The following is a 27781-nucleotide window of genomic DNA, read 5'->3' as shown; positions in this document are numbered from 1 at the left end:
CACTCCTGCCCTTATATGGCAAAGGCTGGCGGCGACAGAGGGAAGGAAGGAACAAAGGTCACCCTGGTACTTTCTCTGTTCAGGCACAGTCTTTCTCCAAGGTGCTGTGTGCCCACCCAGCAGACACCACAGCCAAGGTAAGAAGTTTGTTCTGGGGAATCTAAAGAGCCAGACTGGATTCTTTGTGCCTGATCAGGAATTGGGGGGGGGGGGAGTTGGGGGCATTGTATTCTAGTGCAGCCTGACCCAAGCTTGTCCTTGCTTCAACTGGGTTGCTCTGCTCCAGGATAAGGATTGAAAGCTATGTCTTTGCAGTGTGACAGCTGAGGAAAACCACTGAGCATTACAATCCAGACAGGTGTGGGACCATTCTTAAGATTTCTCTTGAGGTGCTTAGGCTCTGGGCTGTGATTCCAGTGCTGTCATCGGTTCTCACAGGATAGGAAGCCTTCCTGAACTGATGATAGCAGAACCCTCCTGCACAACTCTTAATTTTGTGCGTTGCTGGCTTAGCACAAAGGCCAGCCACACAGTCCAGCTGGAGAATCAGGGAGCCCCTTTGGAGAGAGAATGGAAGAGTCACATTCAGAAGGAGAAGCTTCCCATTGACAGTGGATCTGTTCAAAAGGAATCCCAGCAAAAGGAAATGCAGATTGCCAAGCCACAGATTCAGAAGGGACCAAATTAACTTATCCGTGGGATTGTAAGGAGGTCATTCTGAAGGCTGTCATTTGAGAATTAAAGCGACTAATGAGATAATCACTGCATTTGCTTAGTTTTGCCCTATTGCAACCAATAGCTGGGTAAGGCTGTGCCATATAATAGATGTTGAAAAGTCAGTTCTCCAACAACAGCTTAAGCTTTTAAGTCTCTCCCATCACTCAGGCTTAACTATATCACCACAGTTGATTAGCCCCACTTCCTACCCCAGACCACCACTACACCCTACAGTCAAAAGATGGGAAATTTCCAGCAGTCCGGAATATAAAGTTCTGCTACTTTGACTGACAAATGATTCCAGGTGTTCAAAACTGAAGTAATTCAAAAATTGGATTATGTTAGCCGATGAAGCAAGTCACTGATCAACAACATGACAGCAAACCGTGCTAGATATATAAATTTCTACCCATCAGATTTATTTATCAGATTTATACACTGCCCATCTCACTATACAAGTGACTCTAGGTGACTTACTCATAAAAAGATAAAAATAATTTAAAGTCTTTACAAATACACACACACACACACACACACACACACAGGGTTAAAACACAAGGAAAGCATCATCAAACCACCAACCACCCCCAGTGCTGTGAGCCCCCATTAGATCCCCATGCTAGGCGGTAGAGCCAGGTCTTCATGTTCTTCCAGAAATCCAGGAGAGTGGGGGCCAACCTCACCTCAGGGAGCTAGATGTTCCACAGGGTGGGGGCAATGGCGGAAAAGGCTCTCCTCCTTGACTCCACCAGTCCGAATTCTTTAGCCAACGGGGTCTGCAACGTGCCCTTTCTGCCGAACTGGGTGGGATGGACAGATGTAACCAGGATGAGATGGTTCCTCAGGTTTCTCAGATTGCAAAAGACATTCCCACTGATTCTACTGCTACACTCCAGAGAATGCTCACTAGTGTTTCCCAGATGAAGGGAATGACTACAGCTCAAGAGCGCAAGAAGAAAGCCCCAGAGGTAAATCCTGGCCTCTCCAGACAGTGCTGGAAGAGACTCCCATCTGAAATCTTGCTGCCAGTCAGTGTAGACAATATTGAATTAACTGGATCGGTGACTTGTCTTGATATAAAGCAGGTTCCCATGCTCCTCTTCCAGAATGTGGGATCCTTTTCCAGAGAAATTCCGTGAAATTTCAAATGTACAAAAAACAAAAGAAGAAGATGGTACGGCCAAAACATATTGAACCTATTTTTACGACTTCTATGCTGTGTTTCTCTCATGGTATATTACTGAAAAAGCACATACATAAGGAAACTAAACAGATGTCCTGGAGTAGCAGTGTCTGTTAAGTGCACCTATAATTATACCCTACATTGGAACTTTTCCCCTTACTGGAAAATTCCTAGGGATGCCCACACAAAGGCCTGCCTAGAAACTCACAGCGTAGATGAAGGCAAAACCTTGCTCACTCTCAATCTCTTTTAAAATGTATACTTCACTGAGTTCATCTGCTTGATCATTAAGATAATTTTCCAAAAACGGACTTGCTAACTATTGATGCTCAAACCATTCAGATTTAGCATCCCATGGAAGTCTGAAGTATCTTAATAAGTCTGTATCTAGCACTTGTTTAAGTGCATGATCTGTGAATACAAATGGTAAGACATTCCTTGTCTGTCTTTTTAAAAAAAAAAAAAAAAAGCAATATCCAAATAATTAGAATGGAGTAGAGATGAAGCCTGGGGATTCCAAGGCTGGCCGAGTTACATCCGGAATGTTCAAATGGCATTTGGGACATACCATTTATGATCTGACTGTTGCTAATGTTCTTTACCATTCCCAGTTCCAAATCTAGCTACAAAGGATTAGTCACCATGCCGGAACTTAATACCAAAGTCACCAAGACTCTGAACAAAACCACACCTGGGCTTCAGATATGGAGAATTGAGGTGAGAATGAATGTGAATACGCACAGAAGTGCACGTGTATGTGTGTGTAAGACAGAAGAGATGGATGGACAGATGTAGTCGATAGAAGAAACCAGCATTTAGTGGGATTCTTACGTCCCAGCATTCCACAAGAGATACCCAACTTGTAGCTCCCCAGAACATGGGTACAGCCTCAGAAAACTCAAAAAGGTGTTATCAAATTCTAATGTTTAATATGACAGAAAGGGGATTCTTTAAAACACAGGACTGGAAAATGATCAGTTGGCTGTATTTAAAAAGTTCAAATTTAAATTGAATGCTTATTCTGGTCCTATCTGCTAGGATTTTTTTTAATAGTAATTTTATTAAAGCTAATAAAATTACAACCATAAAAACTAATACAAACTGAAAAAGATAGAAGAATAAAAAGAAAGTAGAAAGTGCAGAAAAGGAAGAAAAGGAAGAAAAAAATAAAAATATAGTAAAGAAAAAGAAAATAAATATATAAAGAAGGGACTTCCCACCTTTATCACAAGTATCATCAATTTTAAACTTATCACCTTCTCTTAAAATACAACAAATTATCTCTTCTTCCCATATCCCATATCCCATCTCCTATCAAATCTTATCAAATCCATAAAGTGTCATTGTTTCAGTCCTGCTGTCAGCCGAAGTCCATTGAGGGTTACCAGAGATAACATATCTATTTTAACCTTCATCAAATAAACTAACTTTATATTCCTTTTACTTCTAATGATCTTAATCTTTAGTCCCTCCAAATGTCCTAGAACTTGATTTCTTTTCATTTTTTTCTTTGTCCCTTCTCACAAAATTCTTCAAAGCTTTAACAAGACTTTTTTGTAAATCCAATATAGGAAAATTATCCAGGTCACTCTCTTGCTTTGTTGTTTGTATATCCCTTTTAATTATTAAAACATCAGCTGGTTTCTTTTGTATGCCCAGTGTAATATCTTTTTCTATGTCATTCTTGTAGAAATCCACTTTCAACTCAGTCTTGCTCTTGTCAGGTAGAACTTGTTCCTCTTCCATAACATCTTTTAGACACAGTCTATCTATAGAGGCAACCACTTTTAAAATTAACTTCTGGGTCCATTGTTCAAAAATATCCTTCAATATGTCCAATGTTAAAATATTTTGCTTCATTCTATAATTGTAAATTGAATTTAAGTGTTCTTCTCCTTTAATTGTAATCTTTAGTTCCCTCTAGTGTCCAATTTTTAAAATCTTATTATGTTTCAAAACAAAAGCATTTTCCCATGGGAAGGATTCTTTATAATTAATTCCAAAATCTTATTTCAAATTTATCTAGACCCTTAGTCTGTTTGTAACTTTCTAAAATCAAAGTTTTAATCATCCTTTTGCTGTTTATTCCAAAAAAAAATTTAAGTTCTTAAACTTGTAGGTAAAACCTCTTTCACTAAGGATTGAAGGAAACTTCAAAATGTTTTCAGACTCTTTGATTGAATGGTTCCTAGTAGCTGAAAAGCAGTAAACAAGCAATTTCCAGAGGTGATTAGAAAAGGAAGTACACGAACTTAGCGTCTTTTCAAAGGCTCTGACCGCAGTTTGAGCAAGATGGCTATTCCCTCATCTCCCAATGTCTCTAGTCTAAGTGCCATTGAAGACACTGTTTATCACTTATAAAATTCTTTATGGCTTCAGGACCATCTGTTCTGGGTAGAATCTGCTCGCCCAGGAAGCACAAACAGATGCCTGTTGAGAATCCCCACCTATAGGGAAATCTGACAAAGGGGGACGGGGAGGTGGGCATTCTCTGTGGAGGCTCCCCTCCTAAGAAACAGTTCCATTCAAAGGCAAGAATAGGCTCTTCCATTGTGGGGGCGCATAAAAAAACTGCTTATTCTGGAAGGCCTTCAGAGAACAAGAATGTGATGCTGTCAATGAATGTTGATGGGCAATGAGTATATTGTATTATGGTCATTATTTTACACTACGATGATCACTGTATTGTTTAGATGGCTGATTTTAATTATGTGTATTGGTAAAGAATAAACAGCTTAGAATGATCTGAAATTGAGCTGATCTGAAAATGCATAAATAAATAAGAATGGCTGAGAATGATGTTCTGTATCACTCTCCCCTCCTTCCCCATCAAGAAATCTGCCGTTCCAAGATATCCTGTAGACATTTTAGAGGAAATTATCTGAAGGAGAAGGTCAGTTGTTCAGAACATCATAGATTGGGCAGTCTCCCTTATTATCGAGCTGCAAGATGGTTGAATATGTAGGACTCAAGTGAAGGACAGAACAGGTATATTTTAAAAGTTGAAGAAATTTGCAGGAAGAAAGAGCAGAGCTTTAGAGAGAGTATATGGGAGATCTCTCTTCTTTCTTTCTTTTTTTTAAGTCTCCTGATTCTGTTCCCCTTTTCCTTCCAGAACATGGAAATGGTGCCTATACCACCCAAGACCTATGGGAACTTCTACGAAGGAGATGCCTACATTGTGCTTGCGGTAAAAGGAATTAAGAATAGTAGAGGGGTGTTTCATATCATGTGAAATATGAGGACTGAATGCTGGGATATAATGAGGTCAGAGTGAGGAAGATTGCTTGCATAGAAGCTTATGGGGGACAAATGGTTGGGGACAAGTGTAAGAAGGTAGACAAGCGATGTTTGAGACAGATATGCAAAGCTTGTCTTTTTACATGGGAGGTTAAACTAATCTTGTACTATTAGAACAGAAAGAATACTGCATACTCGTATTACTGGTTATACATTAACACTGGGTATCTGCCAGAGCTTAAACATAATTCTCATTACATTGCAGATAGTTTCCAAAACCACACCTATTTAGGTTCAATATCTTCTGACCATTTTTCTGGGTCAAAAAGCACAAGTTTGGTTTTCTTCTGGTCATTACTTTATTTTTCTGCATCAAAAACTTGCTGTGACTGATTGACCATTATATTGATTTTATATCTATATATTATGCAGTAATAGTAGATAATGCAGGGTATATGAGTACATTGATCTTGGTTAAAATCTGCACATAGGTGAAAAGCTGTTGAAAGCTGATGCAGCAGAGATTGCAGAGAAGATTGTGTTATTAACACCCAGTTCAAAGCTCATCTCTGTCATCAGTTTTTAGGTGGGGTTAAGCACCGCTCTTTCTCAGTCTAGGAATAATAATTTGGTTCTGCCTTATCTTAAAATATTGTTTTTTGAATCACTGCAAGATAATTGATTGGAGCTAAACTTAATCAGAATAGACCCACTGACCACGGAACTTAGGTTAATCTTGACTAACTTAAATTCCATTGATTTCAATGAATCTACTATAAGTATGTTTAAGTCTAAAAAGAGCCAATATTTGGAATATTCCCAAATGATATATAAAGGTTCTGTTTTCTCTTTTTTATTTTTAAAGCTATTATACTTTAAATGTTCTTTTTAATATTAGCTCTTCTAACATGCTATTTTTGCTTATTGGAAATTGCATTGAAAGCTATATTTGGCCAAAAACTAGGGTAGACATCTAATATCGATTTCTCACATTCAATTCATTCTCACCTTTTCATTATATGTGAAATGTGAGCATATATCTCATTGCTCTGGCTATGCTCTGGATAATTGAATAATGACATGAAATATGGATACTGGGATAAGAGATGGATGAAGACAGAGAAGAAATTGAGTTATTAGATCAAAACTCAGATCCTTGTGATACCTTAGTCCTTTGCATGTGATACAACCAGGTTAAATGTTCCAAGCTTATCAAAACAGCTGAGCATTAAGAAAAAGTACCCTTCTGCTTCTTTATTTATTTTACTATATTTTTGAACTGAATACAAATTATCTACTTTACACATTGTCTTTACAGAAGACATGGGGCCAGGGATGGGGACTTTTTACATAACAATAGAGAAATATAAATGAAATGCAATGGTGAGTTGCTTTTCATAATGGTAAGCAAGCTTCCTTAAACATCAACATATACAGCACTGTGTTATTTACAGAACTGAGTTGAGTGTTTTAGCATTTTCAAATGAAGATACTTGGTTTGAGGTTTGCTAATTTCTTTTTCCAATTCAGACACATCAGGTTAAGACTACTTTCACCTATGACATCCATTTCTGGCTGGGTAGCTCATCATCTCAGGATGAACAAGGGGCAGCTGCCATTTTCACAACGCAAATGGATGAACACCTGGGTGGAGTTGCTGTACAGCATCGTGAGACCCAAAATTATGAGAGTGACACGTTCCGGAGTTACTTCAAGCAGGGCCTTGTGTACGTAAGGCTCTGTACCACCCTCTTGGGACCAGCTGGCACAATTTTGGTTTCTTTATCTTCATAGCCCTTCTCTGCTCTTGGAGGAGAGCTGTCCATGCTAAACAGACCAACAGGTTGATGTTCTTGACTGGCAATAGTTCTCCAAAGCAGATCTGCTGATGATTTAGAAATAAGCATCTGCTTTTCATGTTTCCTATATGCCATTTTGGTCTCCAATATATGGAATTTTAAAAAACAAAAAGAAAACTAATTTGAATGGGCAGAGTCATCAGAGTTGTAGGGTGAAACTTAGAGCTGGTTCAGTAGTGGAATCGGGAAGTAATGTTAGGCCAATTTTGTTGCATGCTTGAAGTGGTCCTCTAACATTAAAAAAAATCTGTTTTCCAAAACAAATAGCTGTAAAAAAAAGATAAGGGAAGAGAACCATGAGCAGCTACTCAAGATCAAAAAGTGAAATAAAATTTCAAGGCTTTCTCTGATCAGTTGCCTGTAACAAACCTTATTTATTTATTTATTTATTTATTTATTTATTTATCATCATATTTATTTATTTATCATCATATTTATATAGCCGCCCATTTCACAATCAAGTGACTCTGGGCAGCATACAGCAAAGTTAAAAACAAAACATGCAAATTAATTTTAATGTTACTAATATTAAAAACCTTTAAATTATAAAAGGCAGAAAACTAAAAACAGAATAAAAAAAGAGATTAAATGAAGAGGGGGTGTTGAATAACTGGTGTTATTTAAAGCAAGCTGAAGTTCATAATCTTTGGGAAAAGCAAGAGATTGCTATTAAGTCTGTGCTTACATTCCCCAGTAAAGAACTTTAGCCACAGGACATTGTAACAGAAGTGGAATAAAAGTATCACCACTGCTGCAATGAGAGATGGAAAAAATATTAAACTTTCAGATGTGTAAATCTATTACTAATAATACAGAATTATTTAAATTCTGTATGCAGAAAGTAGTACATTAATACCCATTGACAGTATTTATGCAATACTGCACAGAAGCTGAATGTTTTATTCAGACCTTAATATCTGAATATTTGTGGATTTAGCTCATGCTGATTCAGTTCATGCTGGGTGCAAACCCATTATTATGCTTAGCCACATTTTGGTGGATAAGCTATAATTGGATGGGTTCACACAACGTGCTAAGCCATAAATCATGGTTTCTAATCAGAATGGCTAGGCTCATGCAAAACTAAGCATACCACATTATGGCTTAGTGTGATGTTTATGACAAAGGAGCAGCTTGGAAGAAGGAGGAAGTGAATGGCTGAGCTGTCTGAAGATAGAAAATACAGGACATTGGGTAGTGATGATTATCTCAAGGGAAGATTCTCACACATGGCACACTGGGGAGAGGTGTTTTTTTTTTCTTCTTCTTCTGTGAAAGACTGGATTTATGATCATGATGGGGTTATATCTTCTGCAGTCCATATCATGACCCTGTACTTCTTCTGCAGCTATAAGAAGGGTGGTGTGGCCTCAGGCATGCAACATGTGGAAACCAACACATATAATGTGCAACGTCTACTGCACGTCAAGGGGAAGAAGAACGTAGTGGCTGGAGAGGTAGGTCAGAGATCAAAGGGGAAGGGGATGGCAGGGGCTAGTAGGTCAGCTACTAATAAAGGCTCCTGCATTAAGAGACCAGGTCCTTTAGGATGCTTTTACCATTTATAAATGAGCCATAAAGTCATACTCAGCCCTGTACTCTGGCAAGATCTGAGTCTTCTATGATATGATTAATTTTTGTAGACATAGTAGTATTTTTGTCCTCATGATGTAGCAGTGCAATCAGTACTTTTTAAAATGTTGTGCTTCTGTCCTTGGTGAAGTCTCCTTCCCCTTCCCTCACCACATCCTTCCCTGAGAATCCAGCTGTGGCTCCTGTACATCCGTCTTCTCTCAGCTATGCTGCTTTCCTTGAATAGGTGGAGATGAACTGGAGCAGTTTCAATCTGGGGGATGTCTTCCTGCTGGACTTGGGGAAGCTCATTATCCAATGGAATGGTCCTGAGAGCAACCGTATGGAACGGCTGAAGGTGGGGCTGGTGGAAGTGGAGGGAGCTGGGTGGACAGACAGGGAAGGAGTTTGGGTTTTGAGTTTTGTATAATGATGGGCGTAGGGAAGTTTGATCCTTGAAACCTAAAAAGAAGAACCATACAGCTAACAAAACTTATATATTAGAAGTAGAAATTGGGAACACATTTAGTCACTACCAGTATATCACCTGTATTGTATTGTTCATATGTGTTTAGTGGGAGTGGAATTTTTTAATATTTGGTTCTATTGTTTTTATTTCATTGTTGTTTTGTATTGTTAGCCACCTAGAGTCACTGTGTTGAGACTGGGTGGCCATATAAACCATTTAAAGAAAGAAAGAAAACAAAACAATGGGACAAACACATTAAAAAAAGGATGTCATGGAATATTTTCTGAATAATCTTGGGAAATAATTAACTATGGAAGCAAACAGTCACTCAGGAATTAATGTGGTTCAACTGCCATTCATAAATTCAGTGTATTCAAATGGCTATTGAATGTCATTCTTTCCATTCTATTCCTCTAATAGATATACTTAATTACAAGATTTTTAAAGAACTTTTAAAGAGTTTTAGTTCTTATGTGAATTTGCAGAAAGAGAGAAAGCAAATAGAGATTACTGCAGGATTGTAAATTTGGCTCATCTGTTGGAAATTGCACCTCTCCTTAGCAACTTATTCCTGCCATGTCATATTCTGGACTTCATTTAAGATTCTTCAGGACATGGCCCTTGCATTTGGAATCAATGCCACACATAAACTGCAGAGAATATGAAGAATACTTTCGGAGTATATGTCTGCTACTTGTCCATCAATGCCAAGAGTAGCTTAGCCAAATCAAAATTTTAGTGAAAGGTTTAGGATCACACAGCCTAGCCACTGGGAAGCTGATGCTTTCCTTTTCCTCCAAATGGAAATTTCCTCCATTTTTCCATGTTACCTATCATCTGGGTTATTTCTACACCCATGCACAACTCAAGAATGCCGTCACTTTGAACAACATTCTCATAATTTACTTTCTCCAGAAATCTCCACCCCAGTATCCCTCAATCTCCAAATGCAGTTGCATGGAAAAAAGCCATATTCACCTTCTTCCTGTAGCAGGAAATCAAATGTCAAAGAGTCTACTGTATGATTGGTTCAAAATCCAGAGATCAATATAAGTTACATGAGGGTTGCCAAATTCTTAGCAGACAGTTCTCACCTTGGTCTCTCTTTCTCTCTCTCTTACACATACACATAGGGGTTGAGCCATGACCTAGTACCTCATCTTATTTCTGGACCTCCTTATTAGTTCAGTGCTATTCTGATTTTCTTCTGCAACTTCTGACATTGGCTTGGGGTGGTGACCTTTTCCCTCAGGGCATGAATCTAGCCAAGGACATCCGTGACCGAGAGCGTGGTGGCCGAGCACAAGTGGCTGTAGTGGATGGTGAAAATGAAGATGCATCTCCTGCACTCATGAAGATCTTGTTCTATGTGCTCGGGGAGAAGAGGAACATCCAACCAGCCATTTCAGATGCCATAGTGGACCAGAAACTGAAATCTTCTCTGAAGCTCTACCAGTGAGTGTTACTGCCATGCTGCACTGGGAGCCAGGGTTGGGCAAAGGTGTTGTGTGGAGGGTGCAGTTATAGGAGAGAAGGACAAATCTTTGGGTCCAAATGGAAATAGGAATTTCTTCACTATTCAAGAAAACAATGATTCACTATAAAGCATTTTACACCCTTATTCTGCTGTTACATTAAATTGGCCAGATAACCCTTTACTGAATGTTCTTTGGAAAATTGAGAGCAGAAAGATGGTAAGTGGGACAATGATACAAAGGTGTCATGTTGTACACGTGGGTGAACCCAGTATTTTGTTCTCCTGCTCCTTTACCAAATATTAGAGGACTTTTAAGTTAATAATGTTAATCCTATTTTAGGCATTCATGTTACATGTATTTAAGTGTTTTCACCTCCAAGTGGTGAAAGGCCATGCTGCTGGTTTTGGGCATGTGTGATTAGAGGCCACAAAAACAGGATTTGTGGGGCTTGCAACCCTGATTCATATCCCCACGCAACCAAGGAACTTGCTAAGTGACTTCAGGGCAGTTACTCTATCTCAACCCAACAGATCTCATCAAGTGGTTGTTTGGGGGTAGAAAGAGGAGAGCCCCCCACCACCATGCCACCAGTAAGCTATCTTTCTTTCAGCATTCTGAAAAAAGTTGGAATAGAAATGCAACAAGTAAATAAATAAAGGCTGCCAAGGAAACACTTACGTGAATTTCCTTCACAGATGCAATGGGTTTTTTTATGAGTTGAAACTTAGAATTATTTGGCAATGCTAGTGATGGTGGAGGGTATCTAACAGCCTTTCTCTACCTGCAACCCTTCAGATGTATCAGGCCACAGGTCCCATCAACCACTGGTCACGAAAGAGAAGTGTTTGAGGAAGGCTACAATAGAGATGATGGTCCTTGGATGTGAGGATGGAATATTAGGACCATGTATAGAGGAAAGAAGTCCTTGCCTCCCAGGGTTTTGGTAGACACACTGCCATATTTGGGAAGACTTCCCTGCAACTGCATTTGTAAAACAAAACAAAATAAAACAAAGAAAAGAAAAGAGTCTTACTCTTTTCTCTGCTCTTTGCAGCCATCCCTTTAAGGAATAATATGAAAGCTTAGAAGCAATGTAAAAATCTGATTTTCAAGCAGCTGGGATACAGAAATCATGTTTCATATATTTTAAGAAAAAATCCAGTATGAGTAATTTATGTTTGTTATTTCTACACTATGTAACTTTGTAAATCTGTGAGATTCTCAGAAAGATGAGGTTCTACATATTAGCCCAATCTTCATTTTTTGTTTTGGAGACCTTATGTCATAAGCAACCCCTTAAGATGATTTGTTCTGTGACAACATTATGTTTTCTTCCAAGTGTCTCTGATGTAGAAGGGAGTCTACTTGTGCAGGAAGTTGCTATCCAGCCCCTTACCCAGGACCTCCTGAAGCACGAGGTAAGACTTCCATGGAGTTGAGCTCGAATGTGTTTGTTGGTGGAGGAAAGGAAAGAAGCAGTGAAATATCTCAAAGCCCAACTCTCATAAATGTACATCTTCTATTGCCCCTTCAGTCCCAAACTGAGAAGCAAAACAGGGTGGACTTTCCTTAAGAGAGAGCTTGACAATGATTCCTTCAAGGAAAAAAAATGTTCTGACCACCAGCTGTTTCCTAATGAAGCAGCTTAACAGGAACCTGCTTTGTCTCCTATTAGGATTGTTACATCTTGGACCAAGGTGGTATGAAGATCTTTGTGTGGAAGGGCAGAGACTCCAGCAAGGAAGAGAGGCAGCAGGCTATGTCAAGGGCCTTGGTGAGCAAAGATATGACTGTGTAGACAAAATGTCTTTGGGATGGAGGCAAAGCTGGGCCCATAATAGAAAAGTTTCAGGAATCTTGGCCATCCTAGGAAAGTGTTTCCATATTTTGTTCTTCTACCTTTTAAAGGGACTGCAGTTTTTTGGCTCATTATTGTTATGATTTTGACCCAAAGTATTGCTATTATAACCTGCCTCAATTCTTTTTAGCCTTGTTCATTTCATAGGACTGAGTAGATATCAATAAAACAAACAAGAAAGTAGAACATAGTTAATGAGCAAAAGAAATACATAAATATTAAAATAGTTGCCTTTTTAAAAAGAAAATGATCCAAGGATTATTTTAATTTCTTGTGGCATGATACCTGAATTATAATTCATTGAATGTTTCTAAATACAGTATATGCTTTGTTTAAAGCAGTTCTTTTCTGTTATAGAGACGTTTCTATTATAGATAGTTTACAGGAAACCAATAAGTTCTGTTGAATTGAAGCTATTGGCTGCCTCTATGAATGGAAAAAAAAACCCAGTAAGATTCCTATTGTGATGTTATCTACTTTCCATTTCAGGGTTTCATTAAAGCAAAAAACTACCCACCTAGCACCAGTGTGGAGACTGAAAATGATGGCTCTGAATCAGCTGTTTTCAGGCAGCTCTTTCAGAAATGGACACTTCCCAGTCAAACCACTGGCTTTGGCAAGATTAATACAGTTGGAAAAATAGGTAAATGCTGGAGTCGGTACACAGCAGAGGGGCAATTGGCAGAGACAGCTTCTGTCAAGTATGGACACAGCCCTTCCTTACTACATGTTCTTTGCCGATGTGATCATATTGTAGCACTGGGAATGATAGAACAATAGCTAGAGGGTGATGAGCAGGAAAAGACATATATTAAAGTACCTTCTCATACCTTCCATCCATACAATCAAAGCTTGTTATATGTTGTTGCTATCTACTTTTGGTGCAATAATATGGACTTGTACAGGAGAGCTGCTCATTTCAAACCTACCTGTTTACCTTCTCTGCCTCCCTTCCAATAGCCAAGGTGGAGCAAGTGAAGTTTGATGCCACTACTTTGCACGCCAGGCCTGACATGGCTGCCCAGCACAAGATGGTTGATGACGGTTCTGGAGAGGCACAGGTAAGGAATATATTTGTCTTCCTAAAAAAATCACAAAATGGTATTTGTATCAGTGATTCCACTAGTTGAGGAGTGGCATCATTAATGCCAGGGTTCCTCAACCTTGGTGACCTGAAGATGTGTGGACTTCAACTGCCAGAATTCCCCAGCCAGCATGTGGAAGTCCACACATCTTCAAGTCACCAAGGTTGAGGAACCCTGATTAATGCCACATAGGTACATAGACTCACCCAGTAAGAGTAGGAATGAATACCACTTGATAGCCTGGAATTTGTATCAGTCCATGGACCAATGGGTTGCTTTGAAATAATGAACCTTCCTATATTCCGATCCCATCAGCAAGATTGGTTTGTACTATAGAGTTAGAATCTGTAAGCTTCCTTGAAGACCATTTGATAAAAAGACAAGAATGAAAGGTTTTAAATAAGTAACGAACTTCTACACTAATGGGGGAGATCGTCAAACTTCTGCAGTAAGGGAGTCATTAGTTAAATTCTATTATAGGTTCATCCACTGAATTTGCATATGTTTCAGGATTACTTTTACTAATCTTATGGCAGGCTTCAACTATAACAGTCACTTATTTCCCAATATTCCTGACAGTAGAAATTTACTCAGTTGTTTTTTGTCTGCGAATGTATGGGAAAACACCCAGATTGAAGCTGTATCACTGTACCCATAACTGTTAGAAATTTGTGTTTGTAGAGAGGTATTGTGTTTTAAGTGAAAGTGGAGATTCTTCCACTTTGTACCTCTAATTATTTTACTGCCCTTTTTTATAAGTACAGCATCATCAACTGCACACATCACAGTTTTATCTATTTATCACTCCCAATTTCCAGAAGTTCATTCACTTTTCATATTTTGTGGGATGCAATTTTTGTAGTGGGAGTGGGGAGACATGAGACCTACTGTTTCCAGTTATGGGGATCCTTCATGTTAACTTTGCCCAAATAATTGCTTATACAAAGGACTCTTTTTTCTTATCTACTACCTGAAATATCAATAGGCATCTTGCACTAATTCTGTGCCTTCCTTGATAGGTTTGGCGAATTGAGAACTTAGAACTGGTGCCAGTGGAGGGTCGCTGGCTTGGCCATTTCTACAGTGGTGACTGCTACCTTATCCTCTACAAATACTTGGTTTACAACAAGATGCACTACATCATTTACATTTGGCAGGTGAGCATGCAAGGAAGGGAACAAATAGAATTAAAATGCAGCATGGGCAGACTGGATGAAGACATGAGAATCAAGTGACTCAAATGCCATCCAGGAGGTGACTTTGTTCACAAGGCACAAATGAAGTCCAGGAATTATTTGCAAATTCTAGTCAACCTGAAGATTGAAGTTCCATCAGGAATGGCCTACCTCAGGACTGCACGACCTAACTCTTGGGGTCACGTGTTCATTCCCAAAAGTTGAAACTGTAATTTCTAATGAGGAAAGAGAAAAACACCAGAAGCAATGATAACGGTACATGAAATTAAAATGAAATTAATTTTTTACCATGGCCTTTCACTTGTCACTCAAAAGCCATATGTGACCCTTGGCCCAAAGAAAGTTGTGCACCCCTGCACTAAATACTAATATAGGATGCACAAGACAGTCAAGAACTGTGACATTTCCAAGACCCCAGTGGAGGAACAATTTGAATGTGCTCGGGGGGTTCAGTGAGTTTGCACTGTTTCTGTTTCCCAGGGCCGGCATGCCACCAAGGATGAGATTACTGCCTCTGCCTACCAAGCTGTTGCTCTGGACCAAGAATATAATGGTGAGCCTGTGCAGGTGCGAGTGACCATGGGCAAGGAACCTCCCCATCTGATGGCCATTTTCAAAGGACGCATGGTGGTGTATTCGGTAAGTAGGGGAGAGGCAGGCTACGAGATAACCTTCCCTGCCTTCGTTCCTCTTATCCAATAAGAGCTAAAATAGAGATGGTGCAGGAGTGTCGGGCCTAGCCCAAGGAACTCCAGGAGACCATGCAGAATCAATCCAGCAAGGTTTATTAGCTACAACCCCTTAACAAGAATCTCCTCAGAATGAAACCAGTTCCCAGGCTCAGACAGTTCACACCGATGGAATTTCTTAGGGAGGTGCCAGTCTCCTCCGCTTATCTCTTCCTCGCTCCTCTGGAGATGAGAGCACATTCTTTACTCCCCTCCCACCATTCCAGTCCATCACAAGGAGATCTCTAATGGGTTATCCGAGAGGCTCTGCCTGAGCAATAGCATTGGAGTGGAGGCACTTCTTCCTTTCCCTGCTAAACATTTCTCTAACCTCAGTTGCCTCCTTCTGCAACAGTGCTGTATCAGCCTTTCTGAGGGGAAGTTATTTATATTTATTTACCATTATGGTTAATAGCAGCTTCTGGGGATATGTGAAAAGGACAGCTTAGGCTGGAAAGAAGACAAGAGGAAAGGATTAAGCACTTTGTCTCACAGTATCACTACCCTACCAGATCTGGAATCTTACTATTCCATTAAAGAGGAGGAGGAGGAGGAGGAGGAGGAGGAAGAAAGCCATTTTTGAGAACAGTGATGTTTCCAGACAGCAATTCCCAGACCCAAATTTATTTGCTAATAACTTTCTGTCAAAGGGATTGTTTTTGACTCCTTAATATGTTTTGCATTCTAAAAGAAAATGGGAGATGAACAGGGAAAATTTGGGATATGTATAAGTAGGTCGTCTCACTTTGACCCTTCACAAAGTTCCAGAGTGTAGCAGAGCTTATACAACAAGCACCTTAGCTGGAAGCACATTGCATTTTCATTCTCCCATATCACAACTGTTCTAACCTTCAAGACAGAGGTGACTCATCTTTAGATGGCTGCATTTCACAATTTGCAGGGCTGAGGAGAGTGCAAACACGAAGTGGGGAAGGGAATGTATGGGGCTAGGATTTTTCATATTTAATTCAAGTTCTGCAGTTTATTTCTTTACCTCATGTAAAGCCTATTTTCAGCTTTATGGTAAAGTTTTTGTGTAATTCCCATCTTAGTATTTTTGGAAATAATATAGCCAAAATTCAGTGATGCTGGCTCAGGGAGCCACAAGAAAGAACAACTTGGTCCATCCTATCCTTGGGGCTGCAGGTTGTGCAATCCTGCCCTAAGACGTGTTATCTGGATTCTGCCACTTCAGGAAATTATTCAATAATTTATTTAGGACATTTGTAAGATTTTGACTGTAATAAGAAATCCTTACAGCTGGCATTCTTCTAGTAATATGATTAGTTGAGCTTTTGTATCCATCCTCTGTTATAACATTGGATGTAAAACTACTGGATTACAGAAGGATTACAGAAAGAGGCAGGAGTGTAATCTACATTAGGCAACAATAGCTTCCAATGACAATTTGCAACTCTTAGAGCCTGGGAAGGGGGCAAACCAGAGTTAGCCCAATAGGCAGAAACCTTATCCAGCTTCATCTGTTGAACTCCTGAGGGAGGGTGTGGGTCCCAGTTGAGCAACCAGCCTGGGATCTCCAAGTCATTCCATAGAGGCCAGAATTAGCAGGCTGGAGAAGCAAGCGCAGCAGGAAGGGCCATCACTACCTGTAGTAAGCCACTGTCAGGGTTCATCCTGTATGTCTCATCAGAGGAGTGGATGTTTGGCTCTACTTCAGATGTTCAGTTAAACATCCCATTCCCACAAACCAAACCAAGCAAGCTAGATTAACTGCTCAGAACCTTTATGGAATACAGCAGCATGTTGGCCCTACTAAATGGATAAATAACATTCCTCGACAGAGCAGAAAAAATACAAGTTCATTCCATGCTCGGAGAATTAAACAAGAAGCCATTGGTTTTAAATTTCAGCCACTGCTAATAGAGAGATGCAGTACCCCCTGCCCCCAAAGGAAAAAAAAGAAAAGAATAGAATATCCAGGTTGGTCATGGAATCTTCTCCCTTGGAAACCTTCCAAGGAAAGGTGAGCTGCATCTTGGAATGCTTTAATCTGTGGCAGAAACTAGCCTGTTAGGTCCCTCTAGGTTTCTGAGGTGGGAGATAGAATACGGAATGGGATACATCCAGTTCCCACTAAAATGTCTCATGGAAGTAAGGATGGGCTTGGTGAACAGATCTCCATACAGTCTTCCCCATTTATTTAGGCAGTGTTTCTCAACCTTTGCAACTTTAAGATGTGTGGACTTCAACTCCCAGAATTCCCCAGCCAGCAACTGAAGTCCACATATCTTAAAGTTGCTGAGATTGAGAAACACTGATTTAGGATATAGTCAATCATATGAGCTTTGCTGTAGTGATGGTAGAATGAATCTGGTTTGCTGTGTCATTATGAAGACTTTCTGAAGGTAGGGATATATATCCTTGAATTATTCTGTTCTATTGTCCAGATTTAGTTTCTATTTTTTTTTCTTTTTCCTTCTTACCCAGGGTGGTACCTCCCGAACTGGTAATACAGATCCAGAACCTTCCACCCGCCTTTTCCAGGTTCATGGGACTAATGAATACAATACCAAGGCTTTGGAGGTGGTTCCCAGGGCCTCCTCCCTCAATTCCAATGATGTCTTCATTCTCAAAACTCAGAGTTGCTGCTACCTCTGGTACGGTAAGGTAGGTACAACGATGGGGAAGCTGAAGCATTAGAAATGAGTACTGAAACTCTAATTTCAGCATTGCGTGCAAGAGAGTAGAATTTAATGCACTAAAAAGCCAGTAATAAATAAGGACATATGTCATCCATTAAGGACAAGGACTAAGTAAGTGGATGGATAGCAGTTCCTAAGAGCAATAGTTTCCTGATAAGAGGAGGAGACCAGAACTGGCATCTAAATCTCAAGCTGGAAAGGAGCAGCCAAGTTATGGTTTAAAAGGTGCCACAATTCAAAGCCTCCTTGATTGTTTTCATAATTCACCACATCGGTTCCTTCCACAGGGCTGCAGCGGGGATGAGAGAGAGATGGCCAAGAGCGTGTCCGACCTGATCTCCAGGACAGAGAAAGTCGTGGTAGCGGAAGGCCAGGAGCCTGCAGCATTCTGGGTTGCGCTGGGTGGGAAGTCTCAGTATGCCAACAACAAAAGGTAACATCTTCCCAGCATCTGGAGGGGAAGGTGCTCTTTGAAGGGGAGGGGAGGAGGACCGGTGTGCTCTATTGCTCTGCAAACAAGGCTTGCTCAGGCTACACCAGGGGTGACTGAAGCTGTGGCCTGGAACTACAATTCCCAGCTCTTCCAATCCGTAGGGTTCATGGAATGCTGGGAATTTTAGTTCTACAACTAAAAGGCCAACTTTGATCCTATCCTTGCCTTAAACCCTCTGCTTTTTATTTTTGAGTTTTTATTTTATCCCACCTTTATTATTTTTATAAATAACCCAAGGTGGAGAACATACCTAATACTCCTTCCTCCTATTTTCCCCACAACAACCACCCTGTGTGGTGAGTTGGGCTGAGAGAGAGGGACTGGTCCAAGTCACCCAGCCAGTTTTTTCATGCCTAAGGAGGGACTAGAACTCACCGTCTCCTGCTTTCTAGCCTGGAGCCTTCACCACTAGACCAACCCGGCTCTCTTAACCACATCTGTCTCTGAACTCCCATATGCCAAGCTGTATTCTTTCCTAGTGATAAAACCAGAACTGGACACAACAGGCCACAAACTTCATCTGCAGTAGAACTGCAGAACACTGGCCGTTCTTGGGATCTCAGCTACGGATTTAAAAAGTCTGTTTAAAAAAAAAAGTGCAGAGCCACCTTACGAAGTGCCATGTTCTGGGCTCTTAAGACTCAGGCCAGGTATCTTGTTGATGCCAGGCAATTCTGTTTGAATTCAGAAAGAGAAGCACGGGAACAGTAATTAAGAAGTGACCAGTGGTCTGTAGCCAGTTTGTAGAATTTAAAGAGTGACTTGATAACAGTTCTATTTATGAATCAACTGGGCCTGTGATTGTTGCTGAATGGGAAATGTAGAATCAAGTAACAGCATTAGAGAGCAATTCACCATTTTTTATCCCTGCCTCTTCTCTGCTCCAAACAGCACCCATTTCAGTGCTGCTGGGTGGGGAAATGCTCTACTGTATCATAATTTCCCCACATTTGCCAGGAAGACCTCTCATTGCTTATCTATTTTACGCAGGTTGCAAGAAGAAACGGTTTCAATCATGCCTCGGCTGTTTGAGTGTTCCAATCAGACAGGCAACTTCCTTGCCACAGAGATCACCAATTTCACTCAGGATGATCTAGAACAAGATGATGTGTTCTTGCTGGATGCCTGGGACCAGGTGAGTCCAAACTTGGGAGACGCAGCAGAGAGAGGAAGGACAGTTATCCCCAGTGACTATTTTTCTTTCAGAACAATTGTATCAAAGGTGCCTCCCATAATTGATTTGGTGGCTAGCAATTATTAAGCAATTGCACGCCCACCCACATCCCATCTGATCCGATTACTAATACAGCCTGCAGTTGGTTGCAGTTGCTTATGTTATATTCTCAAAGAAGTTTCAGAACGGAACATTCTGCCCTTCATCATTTGCAGTTTTTTTCACCATTCTCATTTCTGTCTTATAACTGTTTTTTTCCCCCCCCCCATGATCACAAATGAGTCGCTTAGGAAGAGAATGCTTACTTGAATTATCCACTGGTATCAAATACTGATTCCCTTTCTGCATTTTCCATCGTATAGCAGGAGTGGGTACCTCACAGACCCATTGCAGCCACCTAACTCCTTTTTCCCCATTTCTGGAGCCTGCTGAGATTGTCACAATTGAAATTCAGTGGCTAGCTGTCAGATCACTGTGGCTTGATATTCCATGGCCAAATGTAGTAAAATAGGCCTAACGCACTTACATCACTTTTGACAAAAGAGAAGAAAAAAAGAAAAGAGTAGTTGGGCTTGAAAAAAATTGCCTGTCCCTGTCATAGAAGTGGCAAAATATGGCTGTTCCAAATGAAATCAGTGCACTCTTCTCCAAAGCCTGTGTAAATGCCAGTAAAGCAGTGTTGTCCAAACTTGGCCACTTTAAGATGAGTGGACTTTAAGAATTCTGGGAGTTGAAGTCCACTCATCTTAAAGTGGCCAAGTTTGGACAATGCTGCAGTAAAGCCACAGTATCATTTCAGCAGCCAGGCTCGGCCTTACCTGTATGCCAATCCATATGCAAAAAAGGAGAGGCAGGGCAGCAAGCTGAACCCAAAAATAAAAATGGAAAGCACCCTATTGCCAATCTGACAATAGAAGTCACAATCCCCAAGTATTTGAGTCTGCAGACCATTTCTAACCCTCCTTCCAATGGAACATATCCACCAAAGATCTTTTTCAGTAATAGGTCATACATTTTCTTCTTTGTATAACAGGGTGCAGGAGTCAGTTATTAAATTGTGCATATTTACCTGACAGATGATGCCAGAAAAAAAAGGGGGGGTGTTCTTTATCTACCACTGCCATTCATCTAGTGGTTATTTGTGAATTCATATAGTAATGTGGAGAGGCCTTCCATAGCCCCTAGAGCTTACAGAAATGGTTTGGCAAGAGTCTCACCCTCAAACGTGCTCTGTGACCAGCTGCAGCTCCTGTTGAACCCTTTTGGTTCCCAAGAATGCCATAGCAGATTCAAAGGAACAGTGATGTCACCTGAACCCATGGATGGTGGGATGGGGGTTGTTTCCGGTTATGGATGACCACTCGGAGAACTGCAGTTTGTTTAGAAAATGTATATGGCTGCCCATATTAAATAAATAACTCTGGGTGGCTAATAACCAATCCACAAGAAGGAAACCATATAATAAAACCCTTATAAACAGAACAAAAATATTATCATAATACAATAAACAAGGCACCATATAACAAACTTGCAACACACACACACACACATATATTGGGCTCCTCTAACATCCTACCCTAACACCTGGGGAAAACAAGATCTAAAGGGAGGAGGAAAGGCTGAGATCAGGCACAGTGACACAGAAGGCATGTCTCCTGGGTCCCACTAGTTCACGCAGGGGCCTGCAGCAGTTATTGTTCATCATAGACTCTAATTCACACACACAACTGAACTGCAAGTTTCTTACCTTCATGCCCTGAAGAAAGGTGTGGTTGTTAGAGGGGGATGAAAGAAGATGAGCCTTCTAAAGGTTGCATCCATCGAGGAGTCCAGATCCAGTGTATAGCTCAGGATGAAGGTAGAGGACCAAGCCCATGTGGATGCCTGGTTTAACCCTGGTGGAAGAATTCTGGGGGAGGCAACTATGGATGCTGACCTCACTCTTGGGACAGATCCTTCCAGATCTAGTTCTCAGACTAGCCACATCCATCAGGAATCAAAACTAGACTTTTGGCCTTCTTGAGATTACTGAGATTGTAGCTGGCTACCTTGTGCTTACTGTCCTTCTGAAAGACATCTCTCCCTGATTTCAGGCAGTTCCACACCATTCTGCTTTTCTAGGATGACCCTGATGAAGATCAAAGTGATTCTTACAAGATAAATATTCTCTATCCAATTATTCCTACCTGGGATGAAAAGAAATAGATTTAGGAACCATTCAGATATTAGCTTATTATGTTCTCTGGTTTTAGAGATGAGTATTGGAACTTCTCACACACATCAGAAATACACAAACCATTTGTTTCAGAGAGCAACAGTAATATCTTCAATACTACCTTCATTCAGGACTTACAGGCAAGCTGGGTGAAATTAGCAAGTCAGAGCTAGGATTCACTGGCCAGCAATGTGTGTGTCTTTGTGTATGTGTGTGATGATTATGTATTTATTCACTGGAAGGGATACACAATTGCACTTTCTTACTTTGACCTAAAGATTAATCTTGTTCAGTCAGCATTTATGGAGGGTGAATGTCTATCAGGAAGAACTGCTTTATCCATGGATACTCCATTGCTTCAGAATCCTGATTTTTCCAAATTTTCACTTGCATGCCAATTTCCATTACGTAAATTTTCTCTCTCTGCCTGGAAGATGAGAGGAGACAGATAGAGCTAGTATTTCTGACCCTCTTGAAGTAATGGTAGTGGTTTTACCTACTTTCCTGCTTCTATTCCAAACACTTTTTCATTATTTGCATCTCTTGCCCATTCACTCTCCTTTGACACAGATTTCCTTTATTACCTTATTCTCAATTGATATAAGCTGCCCTCCAATTTACAGTAATCAATGTATGTTTGTTGAGAGGGAAAAATTAACTCTTTTTAAGATATAACACCAAGATATATACAAGTTGACTACTAATTTGCTAAATGTGTTAGATTTAGTGTTGCCAGATTCCATCTTAATTCTCTAAATGATATACTTTCTTGCTCAGAGAAGAAGATGGAAATCTGGGGATGGGATGAAAAACAGTAAGAGTCATTTTGGAAATTACACTTGCTGGTTTTTAGGAAAGGCCTTCTGGAATGCTTACATAAATATGGACTGATATTTAACTGATTTAGCTGATTTAAAAATACCCTTTTATAAGGTTCTGTCTTTACAGCTTTAATTCTATATAATTCTGACATTATTTTAATGATTGCATGTGCTGATTCCTCATCTCTGGATTCATTTTCAGCACTGTAATTCTAACCCTGGAATAGTGGTCCAAGCAACACAGTGTTTTTCATGAACAGAGATTTTTTCCATAGGTTTACTTCTGGATTGGTAAAGATGCAAATGAGGCTGAGAAAGAAGCAGCAGCCGTCACTGCACAAGAGTATCTGCGGACTCATCCAGGTGGTCGGGACCTTGATACCCCAATTGTGATTGTGAAACAAGGCAATGAACCTCCAACATTCACTGGCTGGTTCCTAGCATGGGATCCTCTCAAAGGGACAGTAAGTGATAAAAGGAAGTTCTTCTGACTTGGAAAAGGTAGCGGCCAGTACTCTATGTGACTTAAAATGATCTATTCCTTTACTAAAGTAGTTTAGAGAGAGATGGGTAGAAAGAGAACTCCTTTCATCTAGTCATTTTTCTTGCATAGGATTTTACAAGGATGAACCTTTATGAATGTTCATGAAAAGAATCCCAGCTCGCAACAGCCAGAATCTCAGAGTAGACAACATTCTTTTTTCAGAATGTCTGTTCTCACTATCATACAGAATTTACTTTCATTGTCCAAACTTTCAAAGTGTTTACACAGTAAAAACAAAATTTTGTCTGCCTCCACGCAGGAAAAGAAAACCTATGAAGAGCTGAAAGCTGAACTTGCTGATGATGACAGCCTTGGCCAGATCACTTCTGTAAGTATGGCTGATAAGACAAGCAGGAATGTAGGGTGTTAACAGCAAGATACTGTATAACTTTCTACTGTGAAGAGAATAGGAAACTCTGTTTCAAGTTATTTCAGTCTGTGAAAAGAAGTTAAGGCTCCATTTACCTGTTCCTGAAATAGAATATCTACTTTCATTTGAAAAGAAAAAGAAATAAGTGAAGGAACATGAAAAGAATTTCTTTCTTAAAGACCAATGCAAAAATCCTTGGCACTTTCTTACTTACAATATCTCCACATTTGGAATTTCCTCTTACAGTATACAATGAACAAGGAATCTTGGACAATCTTAAAAATTAACATTAGGCATAAACTTTAATGGACTAAAAACTCCTAAGAGTATATTATTCCATCTGAGGCGTCAGATATGTATTACATTCATACATTTGTGGGTATGCATATGCCACTTTAGAGGGACAGTGAAAAGGTAGCAGGGAAGTCAGAGTGAAATGGAAGAAAATGTAGAAATTGCAGCTGTGACAATTGTATATTAAATGCATACAAATTTCCCATCACTATTCAAGCAATATTGATGGTTACACAAACAGTCAGGGACTTTATTCCTAAACCTAAAATGACCATTCTTGAATAAAGATAGTCCTTCTTTACCAACTACACTTGGAACTGGCAACTCAGTCATTATGAGAAGTGGTTGCTAAGTGAAACTGCAACTATGCTTATGATCTTCCTAAAGCTTTTGTTGGCTTTACAGACCTGTGAAGGTCATAAATGTGAGGATTAGTTGCAAAGTCACTTTTTCATCACTGTCATAACTGCAAACAGTCACGAAATGAGGCAGTTGCTAAACAAGGACTACCTGTAAAGGAAATTCAAAACAAGATTCAGGCATGAAATAATTCAGTTATAATTGGTTAAGGATTCCAACTCTATGTTCCATGGCCTAGGTGTTGATAAAATACATGAAGCTCTGAATGGTCATAGCAATGATTTTGCATTTATAACTTATAATGTATCAGGATCTGTAATTCATGTATTTCATTTTCCTTGATCTCACTATTTACACACAGATTCCAAGGTGCCACAACTCTTTAGCACAAAACTGCCTTTGTATGATGTGTTAAATACCACTTTTTAAAAAAGTGATATTTTAAATTACTCTCACAAAAGGCTCCCCAACCACAGCACATTCGTCATTTACACTGCAGTGTCCCTTCTCAAGTACACAACCCTCTTATCTACAGTCTCAAAGAGAATTGACTTAGAAAAGTCCAGCCTGTAACTTCTTGTTATCTTTCCTCAAATTTCCTTTAAACAAGTACAGAATAGCCAGGCCTTGGAATAGCTTTGGGGGCTTCCCCTTTTCTCTTTCAGGAAATCTTGGAAGGAAAAGATACTTTTACTGCCAAGACAGGTTTTGGCAAGTTGTCATTATCTACATACCCCTTGGAGAAATTGGTGAATGTCACTTCAGAAGACCTACCCAAGGATGTAGATCCCAGCCGGAAGGAGGTGAGAGATCCGAAGGCCGTGGTCAGAGTTTCCGTGGGGGTGGGGTGGGGTCCTCTGTTTCAAGAGTAGTTGATGGTGTTTGCTGAAAATCCAGGATAAAAGCCAATTGGTCGTTACTAAATGGCTTTGGGCACTTTCTTTAATTTAGTTGGTATGAAGTTAAAACACTAAGATGAATAAAACAGAAATGAAACAAAATGAATATAGGCCAACTCAGAAAAGAATATTCTCACTTTAGCTTGGTGTATATGCAAACATTTTATCATTTGTTGTGATTTTAATAATGCCTGGAAACACAAATTTGGTAAGTGCATCTTACCAAGAACTATGTAAAAATGTACCATAATAAAAATACTGCTTGTCTCTGGGGGGGGGGGGGGAATGCTTATATTTAAGGATCCACTCCATTTAATTTTCTCACTGCTATTCAATTGTGTAGTAATACAACACTCACTGTATTATATGGTTGGAAAAACAGCATCTCACCTCCTAGTGTGTAATGTGCCAACTTCATTTCTAGTCTAGAAACATTCACTAGATCATATACCCCATATAGTACTCTAGTCACCACAAAGGCTAGGGTGTATATATAGAGTACAGCTCATTCTACACCAAATCCAGCTACGTCCAAATGCACAATCAAGACCTATGTGCTAAGCCAAGCAGCATGAGCGACTAGTCCTCAAAGATGTAAACATGAAAGCTTGCTCTTACGTGAAAGCACTTTCCAAAGATTGTAGGGGATGAATGGAAACCATGATACCTGTCGATCTATTTGTGTTTCAAAGCCATTTGTCATCAGTCCCAATTCCTCTACAGCAGAATTGGACAATGAAGCTGCTGTTTGTAATCCTAGTCACTCATTCTGTGCTTTTCTTCCATTCCACAGCTCTACTTGTCAGGCGAAGACTTTTTGGAGGTCTTTGGAATGTCCCAAAAGGATTTTGCTGCACTGGCTTCATGGAAACAAATGTCTCTCAAGAAGGAAAAAGGACTCTTCTAAATGGAAATATTCCTGCCATTATTTTCAGCCAGTTGCAGACTTGTATTAAAAAAAAAAAAAAAAAAGCTTGATAACAGGAGCATTGTTTTCTACCACTAGCAGTTTTCCAGGGACAAAAGTGATTCCTTTTTAAACACTAGATGATCTTAGGGCAGACCCAGACAGCTGCATTAACATACCTTCCTCCAGTCATGAAGCTGCCCAAAACTATGTTGGCATTATTTACTTTCCCAGCAGCCAAGCTCCAGTCTGACTTGATGACAAAGGTGGCAAGTGGGGCTATCCTGACAGCTTTATTGTGGAACAGATGAAGGAAAGCCGTTGATGGATGTCCTGCTTTCCCTAATATGAGGTTGAGCTGGAGTGGGTTTTGACTGATGGTGAGGCCCATGCATTTTGTCATCAATCAGAACCTGATCTGCTGGGTGAGAACTTTCCAACTACCTTCTTTTTATAGGGAAACCCTCATTCACACCACAGATCAGGTGATGCAGCCCCCCCCCCCATTATCTCTCTTGCTCTATTCATCTCTATTTTGCACATGCTGTAGCACTCTTGCTCACTTGGTCTCTCACTCCTTCTCTTTCCCACACTCTATCACTCCAATTGCTCTCAATTATTTTTTCCAATCTCAGGGGGCTTCCCGATTCAACCAGCACTTTTCTTATCAACTGCCCTTGCAAGATTTTCCTACCTGGAATCTTAAAATCATTTTGGACCAAAATCTCTTGAGATATCAAGCAAGGACATCAAGCTTGCAACCTGGCCAGAAACTATTGAACAACTTAAAAGCAGCTGCTTAAAAATATTTTTTAAAAAAACTTGCTTTGGCAATAGAAGAAAATATAAGTACAACAGATATAGGAGGATTTGGGCCCTCCAAATCTGCCCTAATCTGCTCATAGCTGTCTACATAATTATAGCTAGTTTTCAGCTGCCAATGAAGAAGAGGCCTCCAAAACAGATGGGACTTTCAGGCCCCTGGGATGGAAGTCTTGAGGTGTCCATAAAGCACAGGGGGTCCCAGCTGGAACCATTGCTCTCTGATGAAATGTATCCCAGTGCAAATAAAACATCCTCACACAAAATGAGAAGCTATCCTTGTTTGTAAGCAGCAAGTTACCACACCATTAGCTTACAGCAGCATAAACAGACCTGGGTCAGTTTATCACCAGGGCATTACTGTTGTAAATACAGTTAAGTTAAACTATGTTGAAACATTATATCCAGTACATATTGGCAGAAATAGCCTCTCAATTCCTCAAAGAGAAAGCAAACAGGATTGAGGCTTTGTGACCCACAATAACAATTTTACCTTCAGAGAACGACAGCTTTTGAAACATATGAACCCCACTCCCAATGTACATTTCTTTTCCATAATGAATTTTAGTAGTTTTTAATATACAGCAATGTCTTCTCCAACAGGTTTATGTATTTTAAAACAAACAAAAACAATTTTAAAATTAATAAAAAATGGAATATCTAAGAATGCAAAATTAACGTGAAAAATACCACAGTTTTTTAGTGTCAATGTTGTGGAGGAAAAACAGTAATCAAATGGCAGTAAGGACAACAGAAAAGTAACAAGGCACTGCATTGTTCTAGAAAAAAAAATCAGATTCAGCATTAATAAAGAGTGTTTAATTTCTCAGAAAT

At 39.9% G+C, this 27781-nt stretch overlaps 1 protein-coding gene across 1 annotated transcript; it reads left to right on the top strand.

The window, feature by feature from the left end:
* On the top strand, window positions 1-27634 carry VIL1 (villin 1). The gene is made up of 20 exons (XM_007434576.4): window positions 1-137; window positions 2512-2617; window positions 5016-5090; window positions 6671-6867; window positions 8348-8456; window positions 8819-8929; window positions 10293-10495; window positions 11858-11936; window positions 12194-12292; window positions 12866-13019; window positions 13337-13437; window positions 14481-14618; window positions 15138-15296; window positions 17834-18013; window positions 18336-18481; window positions 19532-19676; window positions 23027-23215; window positions 23555-23623; window positions 24985-25122; window positions 26012-27634. Exons 1-20 carry the CDS (start codon window positions 16-18, stop codon window positions 26123-26125), a joined length of 2634 nt encoding a protein of 877 aa, XP_007434638.2. The 5' UTR covers window positions 1-15; the 3' UTR covers window positions 26126-27634.
* Window positions 27635-27781: the final 147 nt, after the last annotated feature.

Source organism: Python bivittatus, unplaced genomic scaffold (assembly GCF_059951505.1).
Source record: "Python bivittatus isolate LINGU-HERP-01145 unplaced genomic scaffold, Pbiv_v1 ctg000480_np1212, whole genome shotgun sequence".
In the NCBI taxonomy this organism is placed as follows: domain Eukaryota; kingdom Metazoa; phylum Chordata; class Lepidosauria; order Squamata; family Pythonidae; genus Python; species Python bivittatus.
This window is presented reverse-complemented; position numbering and strand designations above follow the sequence as displayed.

Bases quoted from the DNA above. Each gene is read 5' to 3' on its own strand.
- VIL1 (XM_007434576.4), top strand. From the start codon at position 16: ATGGCAAAGGCTGGCGGCGACAGAGGGAAGGAAGGAACAAAGGTCACC. The intron at 6,868-8,347 runs GTACGTAAGGCT...CTTCTTCTGCAG, and splicing joins TACTTCAAGCAGGGCCTTGT to CTATAAGAAGGGTGGTGTGG. The intron at 18,014-18,335 runs GTAGGTACAACG...TTCCTTCCACAG, and splicing joins GCTACCTCTGGTACGGTAAG to GGCTGCAGCGGGGATGAGAG.